This window comes from Neocloeon triangulifer, unplaced genomic scaffold (genome assembly GCF_031216515.1).
Source record: "Neocloeon triangulifer isolate White Clay Creek 2 clone unplaced genomic scaffold, ASM3121651v1 ptg000015l, whole genome shotgun sequence".
In the NCBI taxonomy this organism is placed as follows: Eukaryota; Metazoa; Arthropoda; class Insecta; order Ephemeroptera; family Baetidae; genus Neocloeon; species Neocloeon triangulifer.
Window position 1 is genome coordinate 5,220,835 of NW_026775557.1, and position 25,410 is coordinate 5,246,244.

Below are 25,410 nucleotides of genomic sequence, written 5' to 3' on the forward strand. Positions count from 1 at the left end.
ATTCCACTTCAGGCCGATGATGCCGACCGGTTACTGCTCTTTTATAGGCCTATCGCTACCTTACCACAGACATCAACTGTCGATCATCTGTATGTAATTCTACGACAATTAGCAGCAAAGCTTGCTTGCAAATTAAATGTTGATAAATAAATAATTTTAATTTAGAAAAAGTTTTGCATACTGTCGCAGCGTTATAAATTAACACATTGCCGAGTTCGCATTATCATGAAGATGTTATAAAAATAATATTTTTATTGTATTCCAGATTTGCTGATGGTGAAATCCCAAGTTTCCACTGAAACAGGTAAGTCACTTTCAATTTAAGTATTTTAATTTATTTTAAAGAAAGTTGTAAATAAATTTATAATAGAGGAATCTGTACAGAAATTCACAGTGCGACTTATCTTTTAATGTAACATGTTTTTATTTTCGGAAATCATTACACAGCTTTTTGTGGTGATGATGGATTCAAGTAGTAGCAAAATTACATATTTTCTAACACCCAAATTATTTACAATGTTATGTTTGTTCAAGTTTTATCATGAGATGCAAGATTTTATTCTTAATATATTTGCATTCAGATATACTGTGAGAGATTTCTTTTTTCGTGAATAAGAGACGAGAGATAAAACTTTTGTTATTTAATTTTCTTTTTGTTATTGTTTCATAGCGTAAATGCAACTTTCGTTAGGGAGTATTGATGAAGTACGGAGAGTGAATCACACGCGTAGCGAGAAGTAGAACAATAATTCTCATTAAATGCGATTAGTCATGTATATTTAATTCATCTCAGACGCTCTGCTTTTAGAATTCAATAAATTCGCACGCATTTTATAATATTCACTTAAATTATCTACAAAAGAAGCGATATTTTTTTATCAATTAGAAAATGGCCACACGCCTGCTACAAACTTGCATGCACCTTTTTTATTTTTAATCCTATAGAGGAAAATTTCAATATTTTATAGCTTGTCAAATTTACAAGTTGATGGCGATTTTACTAATAATTGGTCCTTTGCACAACAAACGCATTCACCCCTTCAATAGCATCAGGCAATCAAAGTCTTCTCATCTTTAAAATTTTCATTCATATAAAACGTGGTACAAATTTAACGAGCGCGGGCGGGCTTTAATTTATTCTTCTCCGTTTGTGTGCGATGTTTTGTGTTTGGGTTGCATTCAAATTTCTACAAAAAACAATTTAAATACGTCCATTTGTTACGTCGAGAACCAAAATTAGAGTGCGCATCCAGCACTTTTATCAAATACTATTATGTACTTTCAGTGTTATTTTTTTCCATTTAAATGAAGGAAAGCGAGATATTAAGCTATCTATTAAACAAACAAAAGTTGAGCACCTCTCCTTTCAAAATGAGTGTGAGAAGAGAATAATCAAAAGCACAAGGATCGCGTTCTTTTCTTCTCGTTGGATTTGTAAAGAGATTCAAGGAAATGATTTATAAAATATAGTCAAAATTTTGTGCACTCGACACAAATAAAAATCAGACCTAATTTAAAGATTCAAAACTCATTTGAGTTGGAGGCGAACACAAATCGGCCACTGACTGTTTTTGTAATCTACAAGTTTTATAAATATATGTGATTTTAAATTGTTAAATACGAAAAAGGGTTGCCGGCACCCTTCGTAGTTTCGCCCTTCTCTCGCCAACCCTGCTTTCAAATACAATATGTCTGGGATATGCTATAATGCTGGTCTACATTTTATCATTGAAATCAATTTATTCAAGTTTATTTCAACACGCTTTATTTCCTCATATAATTTTAATCTTTTTTTTATTTATCTTTAAATTGATTTACGTGGCTAAAAATATTTCAAGACCTTTAGAATGAGAATTCCGAATATATAATATGTGATTTTTGAGTAACCTGCGCATATAAAGAGAGAATTATGATGCAGCAAATACTTATGAACTCACACACGTCTCTGAGTAAAAACTTTGTTCCCATTTTTAAAACTCTCGCCTGCTACGCTGATTTTGTTTTATTGTAAGTTTTAAATTCATATTTGTGTTTAATTTGAAAAATCTTGTCGTCTTGCTCGCTCAACCACGCTACAGTCACTAGGCGGCCTCGCTTATTATCAGCAGGATATAATATTATGCGTGTCTCGTTAATCATGAATATGTACCCTAGGTAAATCTCGATACAACGTGTGAGATTCGATGGATTTGACTTCTTCCTGTTAGCAGTACAATATGCAGTAATCGATACATGTTACAATATTTGTATAACTTTCGCGAATCAAATTGTGTAACAATAAAATCTCTTAATACTGGACAGAAACCGACGGCCGAATTGGCCGATGCAGAGGAAAGCGACTTCGGTCCTCTCCTTTTAAACAACAAACTCCACGCGAGGAAATTCCAAAAAGCGTTCGAGTCAAAGATTCTGTTCAATGTAATTATCATTGATTTTTTTTAGAACAAAAAAATAAGTGTTTTTAGGCAGAAGTCTCTGAATATTAAATTTAAAAAAATGTATGTTTGAAAAATCAAATGTTTCCTGCAACGACGGTTTGCAACAAGTTAACACCAAATTTGTAATTGAAAATTTCACTCGTTTATCGTTTTGAGCTTAATCATTTGAAAAAAAATACACTTTAATAAGCAATCGCCGAGAAGCAGAGACTCCCACCTGTTTTTGTATGTGTGTTTTTCTCAATTTTTACAATCTCAGCGGGTTATTATTGCCAATTTGGGTGCACATCATAGTACAACAATAAATAACGTCATAGTGTGTTTCGTGGTCTCTCTCAATGTAAAGCGTGTCAGATTTGCTTTCGATTGATTTGTCATTGCTCTCTGAGTTACATATTTTTCTTTTTGTTCTGTTCGCGGCGTCGAGGAAACAATAACAATGATGAAAAATGCGAACGCAAGCACACACCGAAAGAACGGATTTTGCGGGAAATAACAAACAGCTCGTTCCGAGTCCACTGTAGTAGTTGTTTTCACTTTGGTTATTATCACAAAAAGAGTCAGCGGCGACGGTCCGAGTCCGAGTCCAGGGGCAGCTGGCGTCCTGCGGCTGCTCGGAGGGGCGGCAGTGGTCCGGAAGAAGAGGAACAGCCCGGCAGGTCCGGCGCGCCGTTAGCACTCGTTGTAGCGCCCCCGACTTGAATGGCAAAACGGCTGCTATTAGTCTGATGGCTACGTGCACGCCCACACCAGTGCTTAATTTCGCTCCGAAAACTACCAAGCCTACGCACTCGCAAACCTCAACGTGTGTATTTGTGCCTCAAATTTTTGCGTGTAAGTGTTTGTCTATAATATTTACACGGAAAAACAAGTGTGTCGAAAAGAGTGAGTTTGTGTAATTCTGTGCCAAAAAAACTCCTCGCGGTGCCAGTTGGGGTTTCAAAGCGACACAAAATTGGTCAATTTAAAATTATATATATAGAGTGCGATGGAGGGGTGGTGGGGGTAGATTCGGGGGGCGGGGGGTAATTTACTACCGGAAGGGTTTTTGTTCTGCTGCAAACCGAAACACGGAGGCTTTTATTTATTTATTTAAGTATATTCAAGTAATTACTCTCATTTTAAGGGTCAGTTGTTGCTTTGTCAAACGTGAGTGTGTCAAACTGACTCTCGGTTTTTTTTTTACATGGGGATGTAGTTTATGATACTGTCGTTACCGATTTTGTGGCCGAGCGCCTCTTTCGGGTGGTTTTGCTTAATGGCGTTCATGCGGCGGTTTTGCGGCTCGCCGCCTCCGACGACGCCTCCGACGCCCCCAACCCCCACGGGACCGCCCCCGAGGCCGACAACGCCACCCCCCTGATTCCCGCCCCCGCGACCTCCGCCCGCACAAGGGACCCCGCCCAGCACTGGACCCCCGCCGGGACAGCCCGGGATTGGGGGAGCCCCGGGCAACCGCGGCCCCCGGGAAGGTTCAACTGGAAGTACTCGCCTTCGCTTCTTCGGCAGTTTTGCGCGTGCCTGCGAAAAACAATACAAATTTTCTTGATTACAACAAAAAATACGAGGGTATAAAAAAAAGAGTTAAAAATTAGGTCAACATTTGCCGACGAGGTTGTAAAGAGCTCTCGTTACGTCTGTTTGTTTTCTCGTGAGGGCGCGCAATGTGTCAAAGAGGCATACACATAGCAAACAGAAAAATAAACCATACAGAGAGTTCATTAGCTCTTCGTTGCACTGTGAAAACAAGCTGTGTTCAGCTGGTCCGGAAATTAGCTTAAACACGGGTTTAATAGACTTCAAAATCGCATGATTAAGAAGTTAATAAAAAAAATTTGAGTAAAAGTCTGATTTAAAAAAAAAATCACTTTTTTATAAAATATATTTATTTTTTTATATATGAAATGAATATCTTGCATAAAAATTATTATAAATATTTTATGAAATATTAAATTTGGATAATAAATTATGCTACTAATTTAGAGAGCCCTACCTTTACAGGTTAATTAAAAAGTTCTAAAAATAAATTTATAAAATTAAAAATGTGGTTGAACTTACTTGGGTGTGAGAGTAATACATGGCAAAATTGCTGACGATGACAGGCACAGGAAGGGCGATGGTGAGCACACCAGCCAGGGCGCACAGCGCCCCCACAAACATGCCCACGTAGGTCTTTGGCGCCATGTCGCCGTAGCCGACGGTGGTCATGGTGACCAGGGCCCACCACAGTCCCAGCGGGATGCTGTTGAAGTCGTTGTGCGGGTTTGCCTGAAAAGCGATTTGGCCAAATTAGTAATTAGTCAGGCAGGAATCTCTGCACAAAAAGGAGATGCGAAAACAAAGTTTCTCCCTCGTGGAAAATAAATAAATAAATATATTGGCGCCGGAAAGACGTTAAATTTACACCAATCATTGAAGTTATGACCAGCGTAAAATACAAATATCTAATAATTAATAAGTTTTATTGAGAATATCATTCGATCAAATAGTACTTAGATAATCAAAACTTGAAATATTACATAAAAAATCCCAATCGTTTTTTTAAATTCAAATTAACATAAGCAAAACATAACGCCGGCCAAAAGTTACGACTGCTCCAAGCAGGCCGAATTTCACAATGTTTTTACTGTGAAAAAAAAAATTCTGATTGGAAAACCAATTGTAAAAAAAACTAATTTCTAATAACTCTACTAATTCTGCAGCGTGCTTGAGTAAAAAAAATCGCAAGATGCAACCTTTCGGTTAAAGAGGGACAAAAAAGGCAAGCACATTAAGAGGAGGGGGTGAAAAATGTAGAATGGAAAAATTTGTGATGAAAAAGCTGCTGCTATACCTTTCGGCGGGCGACACAAGTTTTTGAAATTGAGAGAGATATACGTACTGAGAGGCGTGAGGGGGTGAGATTTGGGGTTGCAACTGACCTGGATGCGCTCTGCGTAATAGACGAGGCTGGCGAAGATGACGATGCCGAGGACAAGGAAGAAGACGAGCAGCGTGAGCTCTTTGGCGGAGGCGCGGAACGTCTGGATGAGGATCTTGAGGCCCGAGCTGTGTCTGGTGAGCTTGAAGAGTCGCATGATGCGGATGATGGAGAAGAACTCGAGGATGTCTGCGTTCTCCAGGTGGCTGGCGAACTTCTGCAAGATCAGGTCGACGTAGAAGCTCAGGGTGGCGATGTAGTCGATCACGTTGACGCTCGACTTGATGAAGACGCACTTGCTCGGCGTCGACACGAACCGCATCGTGATCTCTAAAGTGAACCACGCGTTGCAAATGCACTCGATGTAGAAGAAGGCGACGTGCGCGTTCGTCTGCGTCTTGTCCAGCATCCACGCTGAAGTATTCGACGACGTGCTCACTGTGAAGTTTCTGATCACCGGCACCCGCATGTCAGGGTGCGTCTTCAGGCAGAACGAGATGATGCTCGCGCAGATGAAGAAAACAGACAGCAGGCCCACGATCTGTAAAAACAGAAATATTTAATTTAAAATTTACCACTCGTGGCAGGTACTTTTCAATTTTTTATTATTGAATTAAAAAAATAAAAATGTTGTGGATGAAAATTTACTACCTTTGCGGACGTGCTTGAGTAAGGCTCGTCAAAGAGGGACCAAATGTTGGGCTTCATTCTCTGCCACCAGGAAACAGTGCCCCGGAAATAGTCCTCCTCGAAGCCAAATTTCCGCGCCATCTCCTCCTCGCTGGGCTTGTCCGTGTCCAGGTCTAGTCTGTCTAGCACCGCTAAGGTCTCTTGCGTGTCTCGATGCTGCAAAGGAATATAATTTTTTTTAAGTTATTTACATAATTTTTTTAACTAAAGATATTTGAAAATGATCATTTTTTATGCAGTATTAATTAAGAGTAAAAGTTTTGATTTTGTTGAAAACTTAAATTTCACCTCCTTGGGTATTTTGAAACTAATTTCTAACCTAGTAAATTGTTTTAAAGTGAAATTATTTTCAGTTTTTTTTTTAATTATCAATTGCGCTAAAATGTCATGATCTGGTTTAATAAAAAATGAAGTTTAATTTAAAAAAAATAATAATAATTTTATGCATTGTTCAGATATTTTCTTATTAATTTCACCAATATAAACATTAAACATTATATTTTACGTTAAAAATTAAACCATAAACCAACCTGCGTGTAGGTCATCCAGCAACACGGTTCCACCTGGTTAGCGTCGAGCCCCCAGAACTCGAGCTCCTCCTCAAACAAGGGGCCGCACACATCTGTGGGGTAATGCAGTTTGCCGGTTCTGCCCGCAAGAGATTTTATTAAGCAAATGGGGCACTTATTAAGAACTATAAAAAGTTCATAAGACTTGGAAATAAAAAGAGAGTTTGCTGGAGAGGAAATGGAAAAAAACAGGGCAGAGAGAAAAAAGATTTCGTGCGGGGGTATCACTGGAGTGGGTCCATCAATAAGCGATTTCGAAATGCAGTGGCACATCAATCATCCGACGTAATGTTGCAAATATTGGCATGGCGATTAATCAGAGCCACTCAATTCCCCCTCGTTTGGACTTGTCATCCTTTTATTTCGGCCGCAAATGAAAGTATTTTATTTTTACCTGTAATAATTGAGAACCTGTCCGAAGACGCCGGGATGTCTGTCAAAGAAGTACTCGTTGAGAATAGGGTCGTAGTTGGCCAGGGCCTCGGTGAGTCGCGACAGCCTGGTGGCGGGGATCTTTTTGAGGGTGGCCTTGTACGTCTCGTGGCGGATGCCGCCGACGTTGAGCACGACGCGGTTCTCCGCGTCCATGTTCAGCAGATTCATGGCTGCGTCAAGGGGGGCAGGCTACGTCAGGTCCGGCAGCATCGTTTCTTTTTTATCCAACCCCTGCAGCTTCGCATCACGCCATCGCCCTCATCGTCTGCAACCATTAAAAATAGATTGATTGACCAAGGCCGCTGATTTGTTGTTGACTCGTCCCTAATGGCTTTTTATATACGCGCCGTGAATTTTTTATGTCTTGATGAAAAATGCAATTTTCCTTCTGGTAATTGAATTCCGATGAAGTGATTCATGCACGCTTATTCAAGCCCTAAACTTTCAATAATCAAATCGCGAAGAGTTTTGACAATTCTGTCTCTTTTTGAAAGGGATAACAAAGAAAGCCAAGTGGAACAATTTGCGCGGCGCCTTTGTTGAAATTGGGCTAAATGCGGAGCAGCACGTGCGAGTCGAATTTCAATCGGAGACAAAAAGGAAGGTTTCGATTGCCGTTCCTCAGGTGTTCGTCCGTGGGTTCGTGGGACTTGCGGAAGTGGCGGAGGAAGGGTGCGCGGAGCGGTGGTGCGCACCCCCGTCTATACGGGCACGGCAGCACGGGCTGGCAGGGGTAACGATCGACTCGCTGCTGCCGGCGGTACAGACTTTGACAAAAGCACGAGACCGCTATCAAAACATTACCGCCTTTGTTTATCACAATGACACGCTCCGATCCACCCCTGACCCCGCCAAGGGAGCCGCGCTGACCCATTTGGCCCGTCCTACGGCCGCCGACGCTCTCCACCACAGAAAGAAATAAAAAAAATATGTATATCTCGCTTCAAAGGAAGAAATCAAAGGCGAAAAGCCAAGCTGCCGGCCGATTGAAGTGAATCGTTTGTCGTTTGGAAATATTTCTTGAAAAAAGAAATGTACAAAAAAACCCAGGCATCCCGCGGCACCACGTGCGTGGCTGTCCGCATAATTGCACGCAGGCCTGTTGCAACACACACGAGAGAGCAAGAGAAAGATTTCAGTCGCCGATAAGCGCCCAGCAAAATCAATAGCGTACGAGTGCCGCCGATAAATACAAACACGCCAAAAACTTCTCGCAACAACATTTTTCCGTCACTCGAAACTTGAAAAAAAAAAATTAAATTTAAGAAGTCATATTAATTGTATTGAAATTTAAAGAATTTTTATTAAAATCTTACTTAGTTCAAAGAAAATATCTGGATATTAATAAAATTCATATCTCCAATCGTTAAGCTTCAGTGGCTATTTTTTACCTCTCTAATGTTGGAAACGCATGTGATTCGCTCCTCCTTATCTGCTATTTTTTGCCTGTTTTTTTCTCATCAGCTCGGCGAGGGCGGAAAACATTTACTTTGCATTAGGCATTCAAAAAGACATCTCAGCACATTAATAAGAAATTCTCCTTAAATAACCTTTCGCGCGCGTATCGATTGTTTTTTTCTCTGCTGCTTTTGCCTTTTGTGAAACGCACTGGCTGTGTTTACGCAAAGGCCTATCGATCAAAGCTCTGCCGCCGCCGCCGAGCGTCCGACGTGAATTGATTTCGCCTGCGTCGCTCGGTCGACCGACAACTCGACACACTTATTTCTCCTTCCGCCCGTCCCGATTGCAAAGGTACACTTCCGACGCGTAGGCAAACAGTCGGTCAGCCGCGTCCAGCGGGTTGCCTACCCTCCGCCGTCCGCAGGCGTCGGGCCAACAGCTGGCTCAAAGTTGGATCATTGCGCTCTCGCGGATGTTTATTATTTCGGCCACGCCAAGAATTCGTGACGAACGAGCTGCAAAGTGTTGCTCTTTCGATTTGTTGAGCGCGTCTTATCTCTCCGCGCTTTAAATACGTGGCGTGTTTATGGGCTCAACTTTAAAGTGCATTTGTCAAGTGGAAAAGAAAATGAATTATGAGATTTTTAAGATTTATTCACCACTAAGAACAGATTTGTCTTCTTTTCATGAAAGACAAATTGGTTTTCTTTCATGACGATTAAATATCATTTCGTAATAGATTAATATTCCATTAGGGTGGCCATTTTACTCGGGTATTTCCTAGAATAACTTATATTTAATCAGATTATTTTGTAATAAAACCTGATATTAATTAACCACCCAGACTAGAGAATTGATTTTATAATTCTTTTTCACTTTTGTTCTTTAAGAAAAAAACTAGAGTTTGCACTTCAAGACTAGAATATGAATTAAATTATTCTTTATTTTCTTAAAATGATCTTCAACCCGAGTCAATGCAATCAATTTAAAAAAAGGAAGTTGCAAAAAAAGAAAATTTTAGCGATTTGATCTTTCGGGAATCCCGAGTCGGTGCTGGAGAAACCGCGGCCAGAGAGTGAGCGAAGGGAAATAAATCGGCGGCGCTTAACGATCTGGTCTCGCTCGGCTCGCTGGCGGGCGGGCGGGCATGGGCCACTCGCTCCTCACTCACTCTCGCACTCGCGATTGCGAGAGATCGATTGACAAAGGGCGTCGTGGAGCACCGGTGGCTGCGACGGGCGTTCGTCTCGAGGGCCCCTGAGCACACCCAGGCTAACGAAGGAAAACAAGCTGGAGGCGCCGCTCGAATCGAGAGGCCTCTCGAACACCTAAGCTGCCACTCTTTCGCACACACACTCGATCGGCCCCAACAGGTCGGCACTTCTGCGGGCGCAACTCACCGTCGGCGACGAGACTGAAGCACTGCTGCCCACTGGGCCCACCCGCGACGGACCGTCCACTCGGACCAACGCACTCGTTCGGCCGCACCAAGACGCTCAGCACCAGCACCAGCACACCCGCGACTTGTCGTCGGCCGCCGTCTCCATGATGGCCCTCGGCGCATTAGACCAGCGGCCAGCGCGCACGCGCCCCCCTGTTCCACATATTCGCTTCCGATAGTTTCCCCGGGTAGCCATGGAGACGGGCCACCGTTTCTTGCGCCCACCACTGACGTCAGCAACCCTCCCGATCCCCAGCACCGCTCGCTCGCTCCCGACCCTTTCCTTCCATTCCGCCTCCCGTCGCCCGCCTGCAAGGTCGCATCAATCCAACTCGAGGAAAGAACAGTTTTTACTGTTCAACCCTTTTGCAAATAAATTCCTGCACCTTTTTTCACATTTTTTTTCTTCATCATCGCTCATCGCTTGAATTATTCAAAAACTTTTAGACAAAAACTAATTTAAGGCTCACTGCGGCCTTTTTGGGGTCTTTTTGATTTCTGAAGCTTTTTCTTTACAAATAAATTGTTTTCACAAATTGAATTTAAACTATATGATGCAACAATTTAGACAAATAAACAACAATAATTAACCACTAACTCGGTTCACATTGGAAACAAAAAAATCTATTAAATTTTTTTTGCAAAAATAAAAAATAATAATGGTTGGCTCAAATAAGTTGACTAGAATTTGAAGTTCTCAATCATTAATTTTCTTAAAATAATTATAACATTTTCTTTGCAAATTTCATTTTGGTAGAGGTTAATTTTTTATAAATTTCATTTCAATGTTTTATAAAATTAAATTATTAAATTAAATTTTTCCTTCTTTTGGCTGTTCATATATTTGCCTCTAAAAAGAATAAATAAATAGTATTCATTTCTGTTTGCCCACATCTTTGTTTCCTTCTGTGAGTTATGAAAGACGTGCTTTCCGCTGCGTTAATTAATGGACCAGCTCTCTCTGGCAGTGATCGCGGCGGGTCTTGAAAACAAACAACCACTTTCTTAAATATAAACATTCATTCTCGCAACATCAACAGCACTAAATCTGCCAACCGGCACAGTAAATATGATTCTCTAATAAAATTACACTGGTTCTATCATATTTCGATTTTAAGCTTAAAACACAGCTCTGGTTTCATTTCTTTCTTTTAAATGTTAAGTCAAAGGCCATCTTCGGATCCGCTGTCGTAAGCGAGCTGCTCGCTCCACCAGTCGCGCACCTCTTGCATGGCGTTGCTGATGCGTGGCATGGTCGCCTTGTTGAAGCCGCTGGCGTCCACTTTGTTGCTGCTCGAAGTCGAGCTGGGCGGGTGGCCGCCGCTGCTGCTCGTCTCCATACTCTGCGTCTTTCCTGCGTTTCCTTCGAATTGAGAAATTAAAAATAAATTACACCTTTCTTTGAATAAAAAAAGGAACTTGCCTGTCGCCCTGATCGACTTTTTCTTGATGGATGCGGTATTCCGTGCTTCACTCTTTTCAGCCCTGGACTGGGGGTCAGACAAAGTGGGCGCCAGATATTTGCGGCCAGAACCGGAACCAACCGAATCCGACCGCGGAATCACTGTCCCCTTCTTCCGGTGTCTTTCGTGACCTTCCTAATTTGATAAAAAGCAAAATATTTACTGGATAAAAATGAAATGATGCCAATTTAACTAGAAAAATAATTTTTTTTTCAAGTGAAGAATTTTGGCTATTAGGATAGCTGTAACTTTTAACAATCTACTTTTTTCACTTACCATCATTTTATATACTCATAATAAGAAAGCAGAAAGAGAATCTTTTGTAGCTGTTTTAAAAGCAGATGTCAAAATAATTGCCTTGTTTTCAAACGTCTTGCCAAAAAGATGTTAATGTAAGCTGAAGGAATGTTCCTAGCTTAGAGATTTTCATTTACTTTGGCACGTTGCCCTTGTAAAAATTAGAATGATTTAGACGCTTTGTTCCAGAAATAGTTCAGAGAATGCTCAATTCTTTTTCTAGCGATGGTTTAAAAAAGAAATTAATAGTAAAGGCCGAGAAAATCCAAATTTTTTAATTACTTTATTTTTTTAAATTTTAATTTAACCTTTTGTCTCTATTTTTGGCAAAATAATTTGTTATTTACCCTGGCCGCCGGCTCAACGTCGGCGTCAGTAGTGTTGTCAGTGCTTTTCTCCTCCTGGCTCTCAGCCTCAGTCCTTTGGTGCGTCGCCCTCAGGCCGCTCAACAGGTTTGGTTGGTTTTTCTGCCGCCCCAAATCCCATCAATCAATAAGCTTCTGATACTTTTTTTTTAAGAGTCAAACTCACATTCACTGATCGCATTTTCTTGAGGCAGCCCTCGAGCCAGGTGCGGATGGTCTGCTTGGCCACTTCTTCCTCCACAATGTATTCGAATTCCTCGCGCGCCAATAGTTCCTCCAGCTGCAGCGCCTTCCTGATGTCAACCGACCGATACGAAAGCATACTAAAATGTTTTCCAATTTAGTTTGATTCTTCAAAAGTAAAAAATATAATTGAAATTTACTTTAATACGTCGTGGAATGTGACGTCCTCGCCGTTGTGCAGACGATCAAGTTCGTAGCACATGTGCTTGAAGAGCAATCTGTCTTTCTGCGGATCCACCTCGAGACGACCCTTCAACAGCCGCAAAATGAACTTGACTCGCTTTACCGGGATCAGACCACGCTGGTGGATATCCACGATGTTCCACGTGTTCTGGAAGTTGCGGATGTCGGCGTAGGAAAGCAAGGCGTCTTCTTCATTTGAGTAGAATAAGGAAAAGTTCTCCATGATAATAGCTGCGAATGCAAGATAATTATAAATTTCTTTAAGTAATAATATATTTTGAATGTTATAACTGTACAGGAATTTTAAGTCATTATTATACAAAAATATGATAATTTTTTAACGTTTTTCCAAATAAAATATCAGAAAACATATGAACTGGAAATTTTTATTAATATATAAAAATTCTAGTAAAACGTTTTTTAAATATGCATTTGCATAATGATTTTTGCAAACAATTTGTGAAATTTTGAGGTTTACCACATTTTTCAAGTTTAAATTCCTTCATTAATTTTTTTCTTTGTTTTTTTTCTTGCAGGAATAATACAAATTACACATTTTTCAATGCGGCATTAGAATTTCAATCATTTAAAAAAAAATATAAATTGTTAAATATTTTGCTAAAATGTTTTTGCCAAATATCTACGCAAACGTATGGAATCGTCTCTCGACATAAGCAATAAAGCGAAGAGACCAAACCTTGTTTGCGAATCACGGTTATATACGTGCTCAAATGAAAGCTTGTTTGAAGAGGGTGAAAGTCTCAAGTGGCTAATTATGACATTATCTGGGTCGCCTTACCCACAAGTAGGTTGAGCATGATGTAGGTGATGATGACGTAGAAGGAGCAGAAGTAGACGAGCGAGGCGGTGAAGTTGCCGCAGTCGGTCTGCCAGTAATTGTCCGCTAGGGTGCAATAGGGCGGCTGCACCATGCAGTCGTGCATGATCTTGTTCCAGTCCTCGCCGGTTACGATGCGAAACAACATCGCCACCCCTGTCACCGGGCTCTCAAAATTCGCCCGCCTAATTTCCAAGTGAAATTTATTAAATTGAGAAATTGAGGCAAAATGAAAGAACTGACCGTCCGATGGCCTCGCCGTACTTGACGGTGCCAAAGAGGATGGTGCCGGCGAGCGCGTAGAAAAAGACGAGCAGAAACATTCCAAAAATAATGAAGAAGGACTTGTAGACGGACACGCCGACCGTCAACATCAGCATTTTCAGGGTGGCGTGCTTGCCCGTGATGGTGAAGAAACGCAGGATCACCACCATGAACCCGAAGCTGTAGCTCACGTCGTTCTACGATTCATTGAAAAGAAATGTATGAAAAAGAGAAAAATGATGGAAAGAAAAAAAAGTCTAATCACCCGGAGCCACGAGTTAAGGACGATCCAGAGGACGCCCATGACGGTGACAAAGAGGTCGTAGCGGTTTCGTCGCGACTGCCAGTAGCCGTGCGGCGTGAAGGCGATTATTTTCATCAAGACCTCCACGACGAAGATCAGAGTCAGCACGGTTGACACCATCGCCAAGGGGCCTGTATGTCGCTCCTCTTGCTTCCACTAGAAAGGAAATATAGAGCAAGAAATACATGAAAAGTCACTTCAATTATATTCTGTTCTATGAAAGATCTCTTCAAAGTAATTTAAAAAAAGTTAATGGGGGTTTTTCAAATGCCAAGTCAGCAACAGCGAATGTGAATATATTATATAATTATATTTTGTCTATTTATAAAACACTTAAGTCACAAATCAAATTGTATTACTAAATTTTAGAATTGTACAATGATTAATCAGAACTTTGAAATTTTAAAACACATAAAAACATTAAAAATTTGAAGATTGATTTTTTTTATGCATATTCAATTTTAAATAAGTATTTTTTATTATTTAAAACTTGAAACCATTTTACTCATTAGTACGTTATACAATTTCAAAATTTGGAACCACTAGAAAAAAAATAACAGTTAAAATTTACCGAGACACAGAGAAGGCTGCTGTTGAGAAGGACCATTCCGGCGATGAACCTTTTGAAGTAAAGGTTCTGCGTTATGTCGTAAATGAAGGCCCTGAATTTTTTTCTGTCTGGCCGCGGTGGCAGGTGGAGTGGCTGCGCGATTTTCAATCTCTTCTTCAAATCGCACCTGTCGGAAAAGTTTTACGATTACATTGCGGCCCTAAATTCAATATTACCATCGGCGCTGGTCGACGGTCAGAAGGGCCGTGCCCTTGTTCTCCGAGTAGTTGGCGATCACCACGCCCACGAAAAGGGTCAGCCCGATCATGCAGCCGAGGAAAATGTAAATGTGGATGTAAATCGCATGCACCTGCCAAACACATTTGTTTTATTTCTCGCCATAAAAATAAAAAGCAAAAAGGGTTACCGGGCCGAGAGCTTTGATCAGAACGTCTCTCACGTCGAGCCACCCCTTGAAAGACAAAACCTCAAAAAGGGCGAGCATCGCGTCGCCAATGTTGTCAAAATTGAACCGTCTTGGGTTTGCCCTATTTATTTAAAAAAAAAATTAAAATTTTGTATAATTATATTTCATTCAATTCAACTTTCTTTTGTAAGATAATTAAGGCCTCTTATTTCACATAGTCAAATCAAGTCTTTTCAACAAAAGGAAACATTTAACAATTATTTGGAAATTCAAGCACCATTGTTGTAAAGACTTGATTTAACGATGTCAATTAAGAGTCCTTAAAAATGGAAGAAATTGTTTATTAATTCCACTTATTCCAATCCTAGTTTAAAAAAAAAAAAAACAGCTTTGATGGCACCAAAGTTTTTAATATAACTGGCGGAATAATTTGAAATTTCAGGTTTAATTAGTTTTAGTTTCTAATTAAGAAGCTCATTTTAAGCAAATTAATTATTGAAGTGTACGAACCAGACTCTGGGGGCAAGCATGGAGGGGTAAGTCTCATTCTCGCCAGGGCCGAGTTTCATCTTGGTTACGAAGACCCTGCGGAGGAAGACGCCGACGCAGTCTTCGCGGCGCTCAATGCTGGGGTCGTTGCAACGCGCGAGTCGGCCGCCGAAAAGCTGGACACCGTAGCTTGCGAACACGAACATGAGCACGATGAGCAGGATGGATACGAGCAGGATTTCCTTGAAGCCGCGGCACAACTCGTACACCACCTTGCGCATGTGCGGCACCAGCGTGAAGATCCGCAACGGACGCAGACAGCGCAAGATCATCAGCAGCTGCGCCGCCGAGTGCGGCGGCACCTTACGCGGCATCCACGACAAGAACACCAGGCTCACCTGAAAAATGCACCCAGTCAGGGCCTTCTTTAAATTGGGCTTGTCAAAACTCACGATGTAAATGAAAATGTCGAGCACGGTGGCGCAGTCCTTGACGTAGGCTTTGGGTGTGAAAAAGAGGCCGTCGGCCAGCACCTTCAGGGCCAATTCTAGACTCATGGACACGACGAACACGTACTCGGCGATTTGAAGGGCTGGAGACTCCTGCACCCTGAACTTTGGCGTCTCGAACATCATTGACATGCATGACAATGTCGTCACAAAGATCATCGCCCAATCCAAGTATGTCACCAATCCAAGGAAATTGCTGTTGAAAATGCACAAAAAAAAAATCAATATGTCGTAATAAGTTTTGGAAAAAAAATGGGAGAATTTGAAATTGGATTTTCTATTTTTAAAACGAAAGACTTGACAACTTTGGGGGGTCTTATTGTTAGTTTTTTTTTTTTTAAATTTATGAGACAATAAGATTGAGACGTTTTTCAGTAGAGTTATTAATTAATTTCATGGCATATATTGAAAAATTCATACTGCAGTCTTTTGTAGTTCATCTTTCGGTCTTTGCCAGTGAGCGGGTCCTTGACCCTGGCGTCGTAACGGGCGTGGACGATAGTTTGGCAGATTCGTCGAAAGCGGCTCTCGCGGGGTACCACAAAGAGGGGTGTGTCAAAGAGAGGGTGGTTCTCCCTGAGGTCTTCCTCGCGCTGGTTGCGCCGCATCTCGGCCTGCTGTCGCTTGGCCTGCAGCAACTTGATGTCGAGATCCTGTGGCCGCCGCGACGACGACACTCTGTTCATCCCGCCGATGTCGCCGTTCTCCAGAAGGTGCTCGTAGGTTTGCTTCAACTTGATCGAACCACTCCGTACGCTCCTACGCAATGACCTGCATTAAGTTCGAGTAATGGCCGTTCAAGGGGGGAATTTTACTACTAGAACCCAAATAAACGTACTTTTTCTGGTCGATCCTCAGTTGCTTGGCACTGCTTATTGTACCTTGCGGCTTCAGGGTGGTCTTACCTGGGATGGGAATAACTGCCGAATCGCCCAGCATAAGTCGCTGGTTGTTTGAATCGCTGAAAATATTTTATTTTAATATTTGATATTTAGAAAATGTAAATATTACTTGATAATATATTGGATGGCCGCTTTGCGCAGATCAGAACTGATGTTTCGCACTTTGTCAGTGCAGCACAGGGTGTTCACTGGGCGGCCCTTTCGGTACACGATCTTGGAGTCAAAAGCCTCGAGTCGTTTCTTGCCGGTGACGTCAGCAACGTCTTCCTCGTCGTCCGCTTCAGCGCCGTACAGCCCGCTGTCTATCACAAACTGCCGCATGAAGCTGTCTCGTACCTGCAAATTTATCAATTATTTTTTTTCAATTGGAGTGACAAAATAATCAGGACCTTGGGCAAGATATAGTCGGAGGGTAGTTTGTGCAGGGTAGACATTTTGGGCGAGTCAGGGAAGTGCTCAAAAATGCGCAGGCGGAAGGGCAGCGTCTCCTTGATCTCAGCGCTCTGCTCGCGGAACTTGAGCTGCTTCAACTTCTTGATATCTTCGTCCAGCTCCAAGTTGTCCAAGATGACAGCAACGAACAAGCTGAGCACGATCAGCGTCACAAACAGATGGTACAAGATGAAGTAGATGGCCACCAGCGGCGCCAGGGTTTCCCTTGTGCGCAGCATCGTCTCGTCCATCACCTCCACCCACGCCTCTTGTGTAAGGATTTGAAACATGGACATGAAAGCCTGTGTCCAAAATTCCAAATTATTTTTATGAAAAATAAAAAACAAAGTTTAAAATGTTACCTCAGGAAAGCTCTCGAATTTTGTAAAGTCACACAGAAAGCAGAAAAGCTGCATGGAAATAGAGGAGGAAATAATCAGCAGGCACATGGTGAAGATCATCAGACTTCCGAGCTTCTTTCCTGGGCCGAAAATCTTGTAGACGAAATCCTCAAGCATTGGCGACGCCTTAATCAGTCTAACGACCCTTAGCACCTATATCAATCGGTTAAATTTGTATTATTTTGAGTTTAAAGATTCAATTTTAATAAAAACCTGGAAGTATGTGAGGAAGGAAAGATAGAGGTGGGGCACGATGTGTAGGGTGGTGCCCATGGCGAGCAAAAACTCAAATTTGTGGTACGAGTGGCGCCAGTAGCCGCGCCAGCCGAGGCACCAGATCTTGAACAGGGTCTCCAGGTCAAGCAGAACCGTGAAGCAAACTTCGATGTAATAGTAGCGCTCGTAGAATACGCGGCGGGCACGGCCGTCGTGCTTGAAGTTCATGGTGGCGGTGACCACCCCGTTGGCCAGGATCACGCACATGACCAGCAACCGGAACCACGCTGACCGCAGCACCGCCTGGCAGCAATCCGGCGCCAAACCGTGCTGACGACTCTCGCCCACTTTGACCAAACGCCATCCGCTGTCGTCGCCACTCAAAACCTTTGTGGAAATATTTTAATGACAATCTTTTTTTTTTTTAATGGATAAAAAAAGCTCAATTCATTTCCTAGCCACCTTAATTTGTAAATTTTAATGTATCAGAAAAAATCTTGATAAAAAATGAAAACTGCTTTGAGAGGCTTTAGGCTTTTTGGTGCACACGAGAGCCATGCAAGTTGCATAACCGCCAACTCGACAGGCGCCTTTTTACTTCATCTTGAGCTTTTTTGTATCGATTCTGATTTTCTTTGTCATGAATAATAACAAATAGGGGAGCTCACGTGTGAGGCGGCGCTGCTGCTGATTTGCACCCTGGCGCCCCACATTTGCTGAAACTGCACTCTGATCTCGTTGAACGTCTCCGTGATGACAGCAATGAAAACGTTCTTGACGAGCCAAGCAAGGAAAAAGATCATGGTGCTGAAGTAAAAGACGGCGCGCCACCCCGGCAGCGAGTCGATCGCCCGATACATGATGAAAACCCACCCCTCTTGTGACGCCGCTTGATACACCGTAAAAATCGATGTGGCTGAAAAAAGATTTTTTTTTAATATATTTTAATTATGTTATCATGAGATTGATTTAGAAATTTATACCAACCAAACTCATCAAATCCGTTAAACCCCATCGTGTACTTTGAAAGTCCGAGTTTCATGCACTTCATATTGGGTGGACACTGGTAACCTGAGTCAGGGTCCGTCGAGCAAAAGGTGTCCGGGATGGCCAAAGAGTTAATTGTAATGTAACTGCGGTTAAAATAATTAATTTTAACTTAAATTTATTATTTTTACATTTACTTTGGATCGGTATCATTAAGGACGCAGTGGTTTTTCAATTCTCCAAAGAATTGTACACCAAGGAGGCCGTAAAGGGACATAAAGAAGAGGAAGAACAGGGTGACGTTGTAGATCTGCTGGCTCGACCGTCTGCAAGTATTAATTTTTTTTTCAAAATGCAAATATTGATAATCAAAATCCGAACTTGAAAATCTGGTTGATCCTGGACTTGGGCATGGAGAACTTGAGGAAGACCCTGATGAACCTGATCATGATGAGTGGGCGCGGCGCCCTGAGGATGGACAAGTAGCTGTACCTGCCGACGACGCCCAGGATTTCGCACGACTGCAGCACGATGGAGACCCAGTGGAAGAGGACCATGCTGGCGTCAAACTGGCACCAGTGGTCCTTCAGGTACGGGGTCTCGCCCTGCGGGACAGGCACCACTTGCGTTAAAAACCCGACTTGCAAACAGAGAAATCGGCGGGCGACAAGCTTGTCTACTCTACCTAGAGCACGACCAAAGCTCACTATCAAAAACTGAGCCTAAAATCTCATTAAAGAATTCGAAAAGAGGGGGCGATTCGCAAAACAACCAAATCTGGCGCTACGACTAACGCAAAGGTGGAATAATTTATTCAAATGGCGATCAAAGCAAGAAATCAATAATTCGGTTGTACGTCCCCCTATCTAATTAATTTGGCGGTGAAATTATTGCGAATTATAACTCTGCACGCTTTCTAGCTAGTTGGTACGACATGCAAAAATTCAAAATACGGGCGGACGGTGAGGCACCTTGGCTTTTTATTCCTAAACTAAATTTTCATTAACATTCTATTTTTTTCATTAATGAAAAAAATATTTTTGTTATTTAATTTAAATTTTTGAATTTTGTTTTGATTTATTATTAATTTCTAAACCCTTTAAACATGATTATTTATATGTAAATATTACATTGAAAATGGGATATATTTTGGCGCCAAAGTTCCTCACCGCAAGATGCATGTTTAATTAAATAATTATAAACTAGAGTTAAGAATGGATCTCATTATGGACGAACGCATAGTTTTGAGCAAAATTGAATCTTTGTAGGTCTGATGGAAAGGACATGCGCGGACTTTCGAATCAATCAGTCAATCAATCAGCCAATAAACGAGCCAACCAACCAAGAGTGAATTTAGAACTCGGGTCCATGCGTCCTCTATAGAGTCTCGTGGGGGCGCCAAGAGAGCAAAAGGTGCGATGCAGCTCTCGAGGCCGTTAATGAAATTGTTTTGAATTAATAGAATGAAAAAACGAACGCAGGCATCGAATGATATATATGTAAATATCTAATTAAAAGTGTGAGAGTAAAGAGATTGGCCGCTATTCGGGCGGTACCCTTGCTGCGAGTAAAGGTGGTCGCACAACGGGGTTGTTTCCTGAAAGGAGCCTCGGCGCTAACAAAGAGGTACAAGTGGGTGGAGGGGCACCGCGACCCCGGTTACGTGAGCGGACCTGTAGAATGCCCCGGATTTGCATCTTGGCCACCATCTCGGCGGTGAACAGCACCGTCACGATCGCGTCGCAGCAGAAAGTCACGTACTGAAGGCTCGGGTGTCGCTCGAAAGTCTTCGGTGTGTTCAGGCTCACCGAGAAGAGCGACACGAGCGCGCAGAAACGCATCAGCCGACGCACCCATAGCTGAAAAAAACAACCGAAAAACCCAAAATCATGACCTAATTTAAATAATATTACACGAAATTTAACACTGATAATTTTGAAAAAAAAAATGAGTGTTTTAATCTTAAAGATCGATTTATTTTATAGCTTATGTGATTAAAAAATTAAAACTTGATATTTATATATTTTCATTAATCATGTTGAAAATTTAACAATTTTTTGCTTCCCTGTTTGGTTTTTTGTCATACTTATTGCTTAAATTTAAAGAGCATGTAATATAAAAATTGACCCTTTTTTAATATTATCATCATTAATTCTAAGCATTTTAATCAATGATTCAATTTGAGGAATTTGTAATTAAAAACAAACTTAATAATATTATATTTGCAACAATAATTTTTTTTAAATCGACAGTTTTTGGCTGCTCTATTTGGATTTTTTTATTACAATTTTTATTTGGAGAGCCTGACATATTGAATTCAATTACTTCAATAATTAATTGAAAGAAAACAATCTTTCTGATTTGGAAAAAGATAAAGAAAATACTCATTCTTAAAATTGATAATACATGATGAAACATAAGAAAGCTTTGTTATTACAAAATGATCAGTCTATTTTAAAAGACACATCAATTCTTTCACTTTTTTTGCTTTTAATTTGACAACTTAATATTGAACAATAATACCATTTAATTGATTCTAATGTAATATTGAAATAAACTATGAAAATAAATCAATTTTTTTCTGTTAAAACATTCAAAAATTGTGGTTTTTAGCCCTGGCCCATCAAAAAAGATGCAAATAAACTTCACTTTTTTTTATAAATCAATTTTTTAATGAAACTGATATAATTTGGCGAAAAAAATTTGTACCTTATTGACCCACTCGGTCTCGGTGCTCTCGCCCTGCGCTTCGTCGGGGCCGTAGTCTGCGAGTCCGCCGTCGCCACGGAGGCTCTGCTTCCGGCCGAGCATCATGGTGGCTGAAACGCACCCGCCTGCACTGAACTTTAGAAAAATCTGCCCCGCAATTGGATCGAAACGCGCCGCCGCCGCCGCATGCAATTATTCAATTTATACTTTTCATAATTTGGTAATCAAAAAGTGTGTGAGTGCGATCAGCAAAAATCATACAGAAATAACTGATCGAGCGAGTGAGAGATTCGGTCAACTGTGTGTATAATAGTAACTCCTAATCTACCAGCAGGCAGGCCAAGCAGTCGACTATAAACTATGATGGCTTGTATATATCATCTGTCCAGAGTGAGAGAGAAACACACACTATGTATAAATATGCATGGAAGCAGCGGCCAAACTGAAAAGGGCGAATATATGTTTCTCATAATTTGCGGCAAGTATAATAATAATAGGCGGTCGGTCGGTGAAAATAGTGTCAGGCAAAGCGTACGTCGGTCGCAATTAATTCGCACTTAAAACTGCGTCAAAATTAACTCTCTACCGCATGCAAGTCTCACAATGCTGCTGGTCGTGTATCAAAAGGTGATTAATTAAATTAGATAAATTATTGTGCCAAAAGTGTGAGAGTTGGTTCTTGTAATTCATCTCTGCGTATTAATTAAATTTAAGCAATTCTTTTTAATTAAGGTGGATTGAAAACCATTTTTTTTAGGGAATAAAATAGAAGACGTCCTTAAAATTTAAATCATTTTAGTGCATTAGTGAAAATTATTTACAAAGACGTCCTGAAGTCAAAAGAGTTTTTTTTTCCAAAATTATAATTGGGATCTTTGTGGAAAAGAGCAAATGTATAACTTTTGGCACGGTTTGTTTGTTTACTAAACCTAGTCTAGACACACGTGGTGATCTCTAAATAATGGACATGCTTCCTTAATCATCGGACATTGCTCATCGCAATTAGCCAATCAAAAACTATACAAAAGTGAAAATAATGCGCAAGAACATAGCTGTAACCAAATCGAATCAAAATCCAAGTCTTGGTAATATGTAATCAAGTGTCATTCTATAGAGAGTGAAATGCAGTCAGTCAATCGAATAACGAACGAGCGAGCGAACGGAGTAAAGAGAGAGATAAATATGGTTTTGTTACTTGCCTACTATCAATAGGCCCGACCCAACATAATGAATGTTTCCTCGAGACATTTTTACAGATTTAGTTTATTTAATGTCTTAAAAGAGATTGAGAGAGAGATCAGAGCGCAGCACTGTGTGTGAGAGTTTGAGCCGGTCCTATAAAATTGCAAGAGAAAATCGAAATCACTCGAAATGCTAAAAATCCAAGTCTACTCGCGAAATGATCATTATATCGTTTTTATTATTTATTATTGTAAATATTTACACACGGCATTGAAACTGAAAGAGGTGCCAATGAGGAGGACAATGTATTGGGCGAGAAAACAAAATTGAAAACTTCACTCAGGTATTTACAGTGAGAAAGATTTATATTATGTAATGAGGAGGGAGCTTTAATTGAAAGTCGGCGCGGGGTCGTCAGACTCACCGAGGGCGGCTCGCAGATGCACGCGCGGCTAAAAATAGCCCGCGCTGGAGCCAAACATATTTGCGTCCGCGTTAATTCGAAGGCGCAACTCGCGGAAATTCCGATTCGGAGAAGAAATTCATTCGGCCGCCCATCAGCCACGGCCGAAAAACTTATTGACCAAAATCAGGTGGTGCTGACGAGGGGAGCGCTGTTTGCAAACTCAAGAGGCTGCGCCCGCTCGGATGAGCACCGGCGCCGATCAATACACTGGAGCACCGCTCGCTGTGGCTCTTCCCAAGGTGCGCCAGCGCCGAGATCGAGAGCGCCAAAATCTCGTCACAGAGATTCGACCGACGAGACGCCCTCGCGCTGACTGGACTAACACTAACCTCACATTATGAAAATTTAAATGTTTAATTTTTTTGTTATAATTAATTTAGTAGGAAAATTTTAAAATATCTGCAAATATCAATAAGAAAAATAAAGTAAAAAAAAAAATGAAAGCGTTTTCAATCGGTTGTAATTTTTAAAAGTTTTCTTGCACACTAGAAATATTCAGTTTTTCATAAAAATAAGTTGATATAATTTATAAGCAAAATAAATTAGAGTAATAAAAAAAAATAGTTAATTAATTTTTATGAATAAATTCTTTAAATTTAATTTAAATCAAAAAGTAATATTGAGTGAAATGAAAAATAAAAATATTCAAAACTCACTGCGGCGGATTGGGTCTTTTTGATCAAGGAAGTTTTAGCAAAATTCTTGCCAGTGGTGGTGTCGTTTTTTCCAACAATACCTTTCTTTTCATTTAAATTGTTTTCAACAATTGAATGTAAACAATGTGACTTAACAATTGGTAAAAATAAACAACAATAATAACTGCAATGATTTTTAAACAGCTCGTATCACAGAATCACCCAGAAAGATTCATCTTAAATTAACTAATATATAATAAAATTAAGAAAATTGGGATAATGAATTAATTAAATTAATATTAATAAAAAATCTTCAAATATAGATCAAAAGATAATACAGTGGGAAAGAACAATTAAAATTATTAGTAAATTTATTGATTTTCAAATAGCTCGCCACATCTTAATAAAGATTCTTCCTCCAAATCAGAAAAATTTAGTTTAAAATAAATTTTAAGTAAAATTTTTATAATCTGTTACGTAATTTTGATCTTTATCCTAATTCCCAGAAGCTGTCAATTCATTCTCTAATCTTCTGCGGAATTTGGGCCGATCTGCGACCTTTCCAGCACAGGCTGTCCCTCCGTCCGTCCCATTGATATTTCGCGCGCCCACTCTCAACCCCAATAAGTCGGTCGCGCACAGCAACAATGACCAGCGCAGGTATCGGTTTCCATGCATCTTTTGTGCTCAGTGTCTTTGTGCCTCATCACGTTGCCACCGCTAATTCAAAACGCGCACCCACGCAGACGCCAAACACCCATTACACCTGCGGATCTGGTTTCGGGCTGTCTTGCCCCAAGTAAGGCGCAATTCCATTGTGCGCCGCGCAATCACTCTTTTGCAACTATTACCCTCGTTTCTTTATCAATTAACGTCAAAAATTTTCTAGATTTCTCAAAGACTTTTAAGAAAGATTTTTAGATATTTCTAGAAATCAAATAAAGCTGACATTAGACAATTTTTAAGCACATCTTCAAAATTATCATATATACAATCATATATTTCTCTACATGGGCTCAATGTTGAGATAACTCATTATTATACAAATAATCAAAAATAACATGAAAGTACTTAATTTTGCAATTCAAAATATTTGAATCAGTTTAATTAAAAAAAAATCCACTAAAATTCTCAAAAATTGACAAAATGTTGATATTTATGATTCATTGCAATCTCCTCGACAAAAGACAAAACGAAACTGTTTTGGGTTTTGGGGATTTAAAATTAATTAGTGGGTTTTACCAGCTTCACTAATTTGTACCGATAAAATGGGTTATTATTAAAAAAAAATCTTTATATTTCTGTTTGAATTTGAAGTATTTGAACTCATCTTTGAAGATCTTTTTCAAGTAGTTTGTTTTGGCGTGGAGTTAACTAGAACTGCAGTACCTCTTTAAACATCCATTTATGAATTTCAGAGGATCGTTCACTGTAGCACTTCATGACTACTTTGCTCTTTCCAAATGTATAGTAAATAATGCTTATGAAAGGTAAATAAAACCAAGAAAAAATATAAATAGTTGAAAGATTTTTAATGTTGGTAAAAATATTAAAAAAAATTAAATTGGATTAAATATACATGGTCATTTAAAGTTTCCCTAAGTTTTTCATTTCATAAAAAGAGAAATATGTTAATTAACTGGAAGGTCATCAT

At 40.4% G+C, this 25,410-nt stretch overlaps 2 protein-coding genes across 7 annotated transcripts; both read right to left on the minus strand.

The window, feature by feature from the left end:
- Nucleotides 1-406: 406 nt before the first annotated feature.
- LOC132202569 (potassium voltage-gated channel protein Shaw) lies at nucleotides 407-10,001 on the minus strand. Its single transcript, XM_059629552.1, has 8 exons — nucleotides 9,854-10,001; nucleotides 7,012-7,317; nucleotides 6,579-6,696; nucleotides 6,010-6,204; nucleotides 5,360-5,899; nucleotides 4,497-4,706; nucleotides 3,656-3,959; nucleotides 407-3,135 (listed from the first exon to the last, which is right to left on the minus strand). The coding sequence occupies exons 2-8, from the start codon at nucleotides 7,218-7,220 to the stop codon at nucleotides 2,999-3,001; spliced, it is 1,713 nt and encodes a 570-aa protein (XP_059485535.1). The 5' UTR covers nucleotides 7,221-7,317; nucleotides 9,854-10,001; the 3' UTR covers nucleotides 407-2,998.
- A 923-nt stretch (nucleotides 10,002-10,924) lies between these two features.
- Nucleotides 10,925-23,349, minus strand: LOC132202561 (sodium leak channel NALCN). 6 transcript variants are annotated; one of them, XM_059629543.1, is made up of 27 exons: nucleotides 23,080-23,348; nucleotides 22,673-22,808; nucleotides 21,474-21,598; nucleotides 20,438-20,623; nucleotides 19,146-19,369; nucleotides 18,962-19,090; nucleotides 18,765-18,910; nucleotides 18,446-18,693; nucleotides 17,775-18,164; nucleotides 17,523-17,714; nucleotides 17,118-17,462; nucleotides 16,838-17,064; nucleotides 16,665-16,787; nucleotides 16,247-16,597; nucleotides 15,770-16,022; nucleotides 15,339-15,715; nucleotides 14,829-14,949; nucleotides 14,638-14,771; nucleotides 14,423-14,588; nucleotides 13,813-14,007; nucleotides 13,527-13,744; nucleotides 13,245-13,468; nucleotides 12,403-12,676; nucleotides 12,186-12,342; nucleotides 12,002-12,121; nucleotides 11,318-11,492; nucleotides 10,925-11,257 (listed from the first exon to the last, which is right to left on the minus strand). In XM_059629543.1, exons 2-27 carry the CDS (start codon nucleotides 22,719-22,721, stop codon nucleotides 11,058-11,060), a joined length of 5,349 nt encoding a protein of 1,782 aa, XP_059485526.1. In that variant the 5' UTR covers nucleotides 22,722-22,808; nucleotides 23,080-23,348; the 3' UTR covers nucleotides 10,925-11,057. The 6 variants fall into 6 exon arrangements, with proteins under 6 accessions (XP_059485526.1, XP_059485523.1, XP_059485522.1 ...); XM_059629540.1 differs by having other exon boundaries at nucleotides 16,247-16,585; nucleotides 20,321-20,623; XM_059629539.1 differs by having other exon boundaries at nucleotides 20,321-20,623.
- Between the last annotated feature and the right edge of the window lie 2,061 nt (nucleotides 23,350-25,410).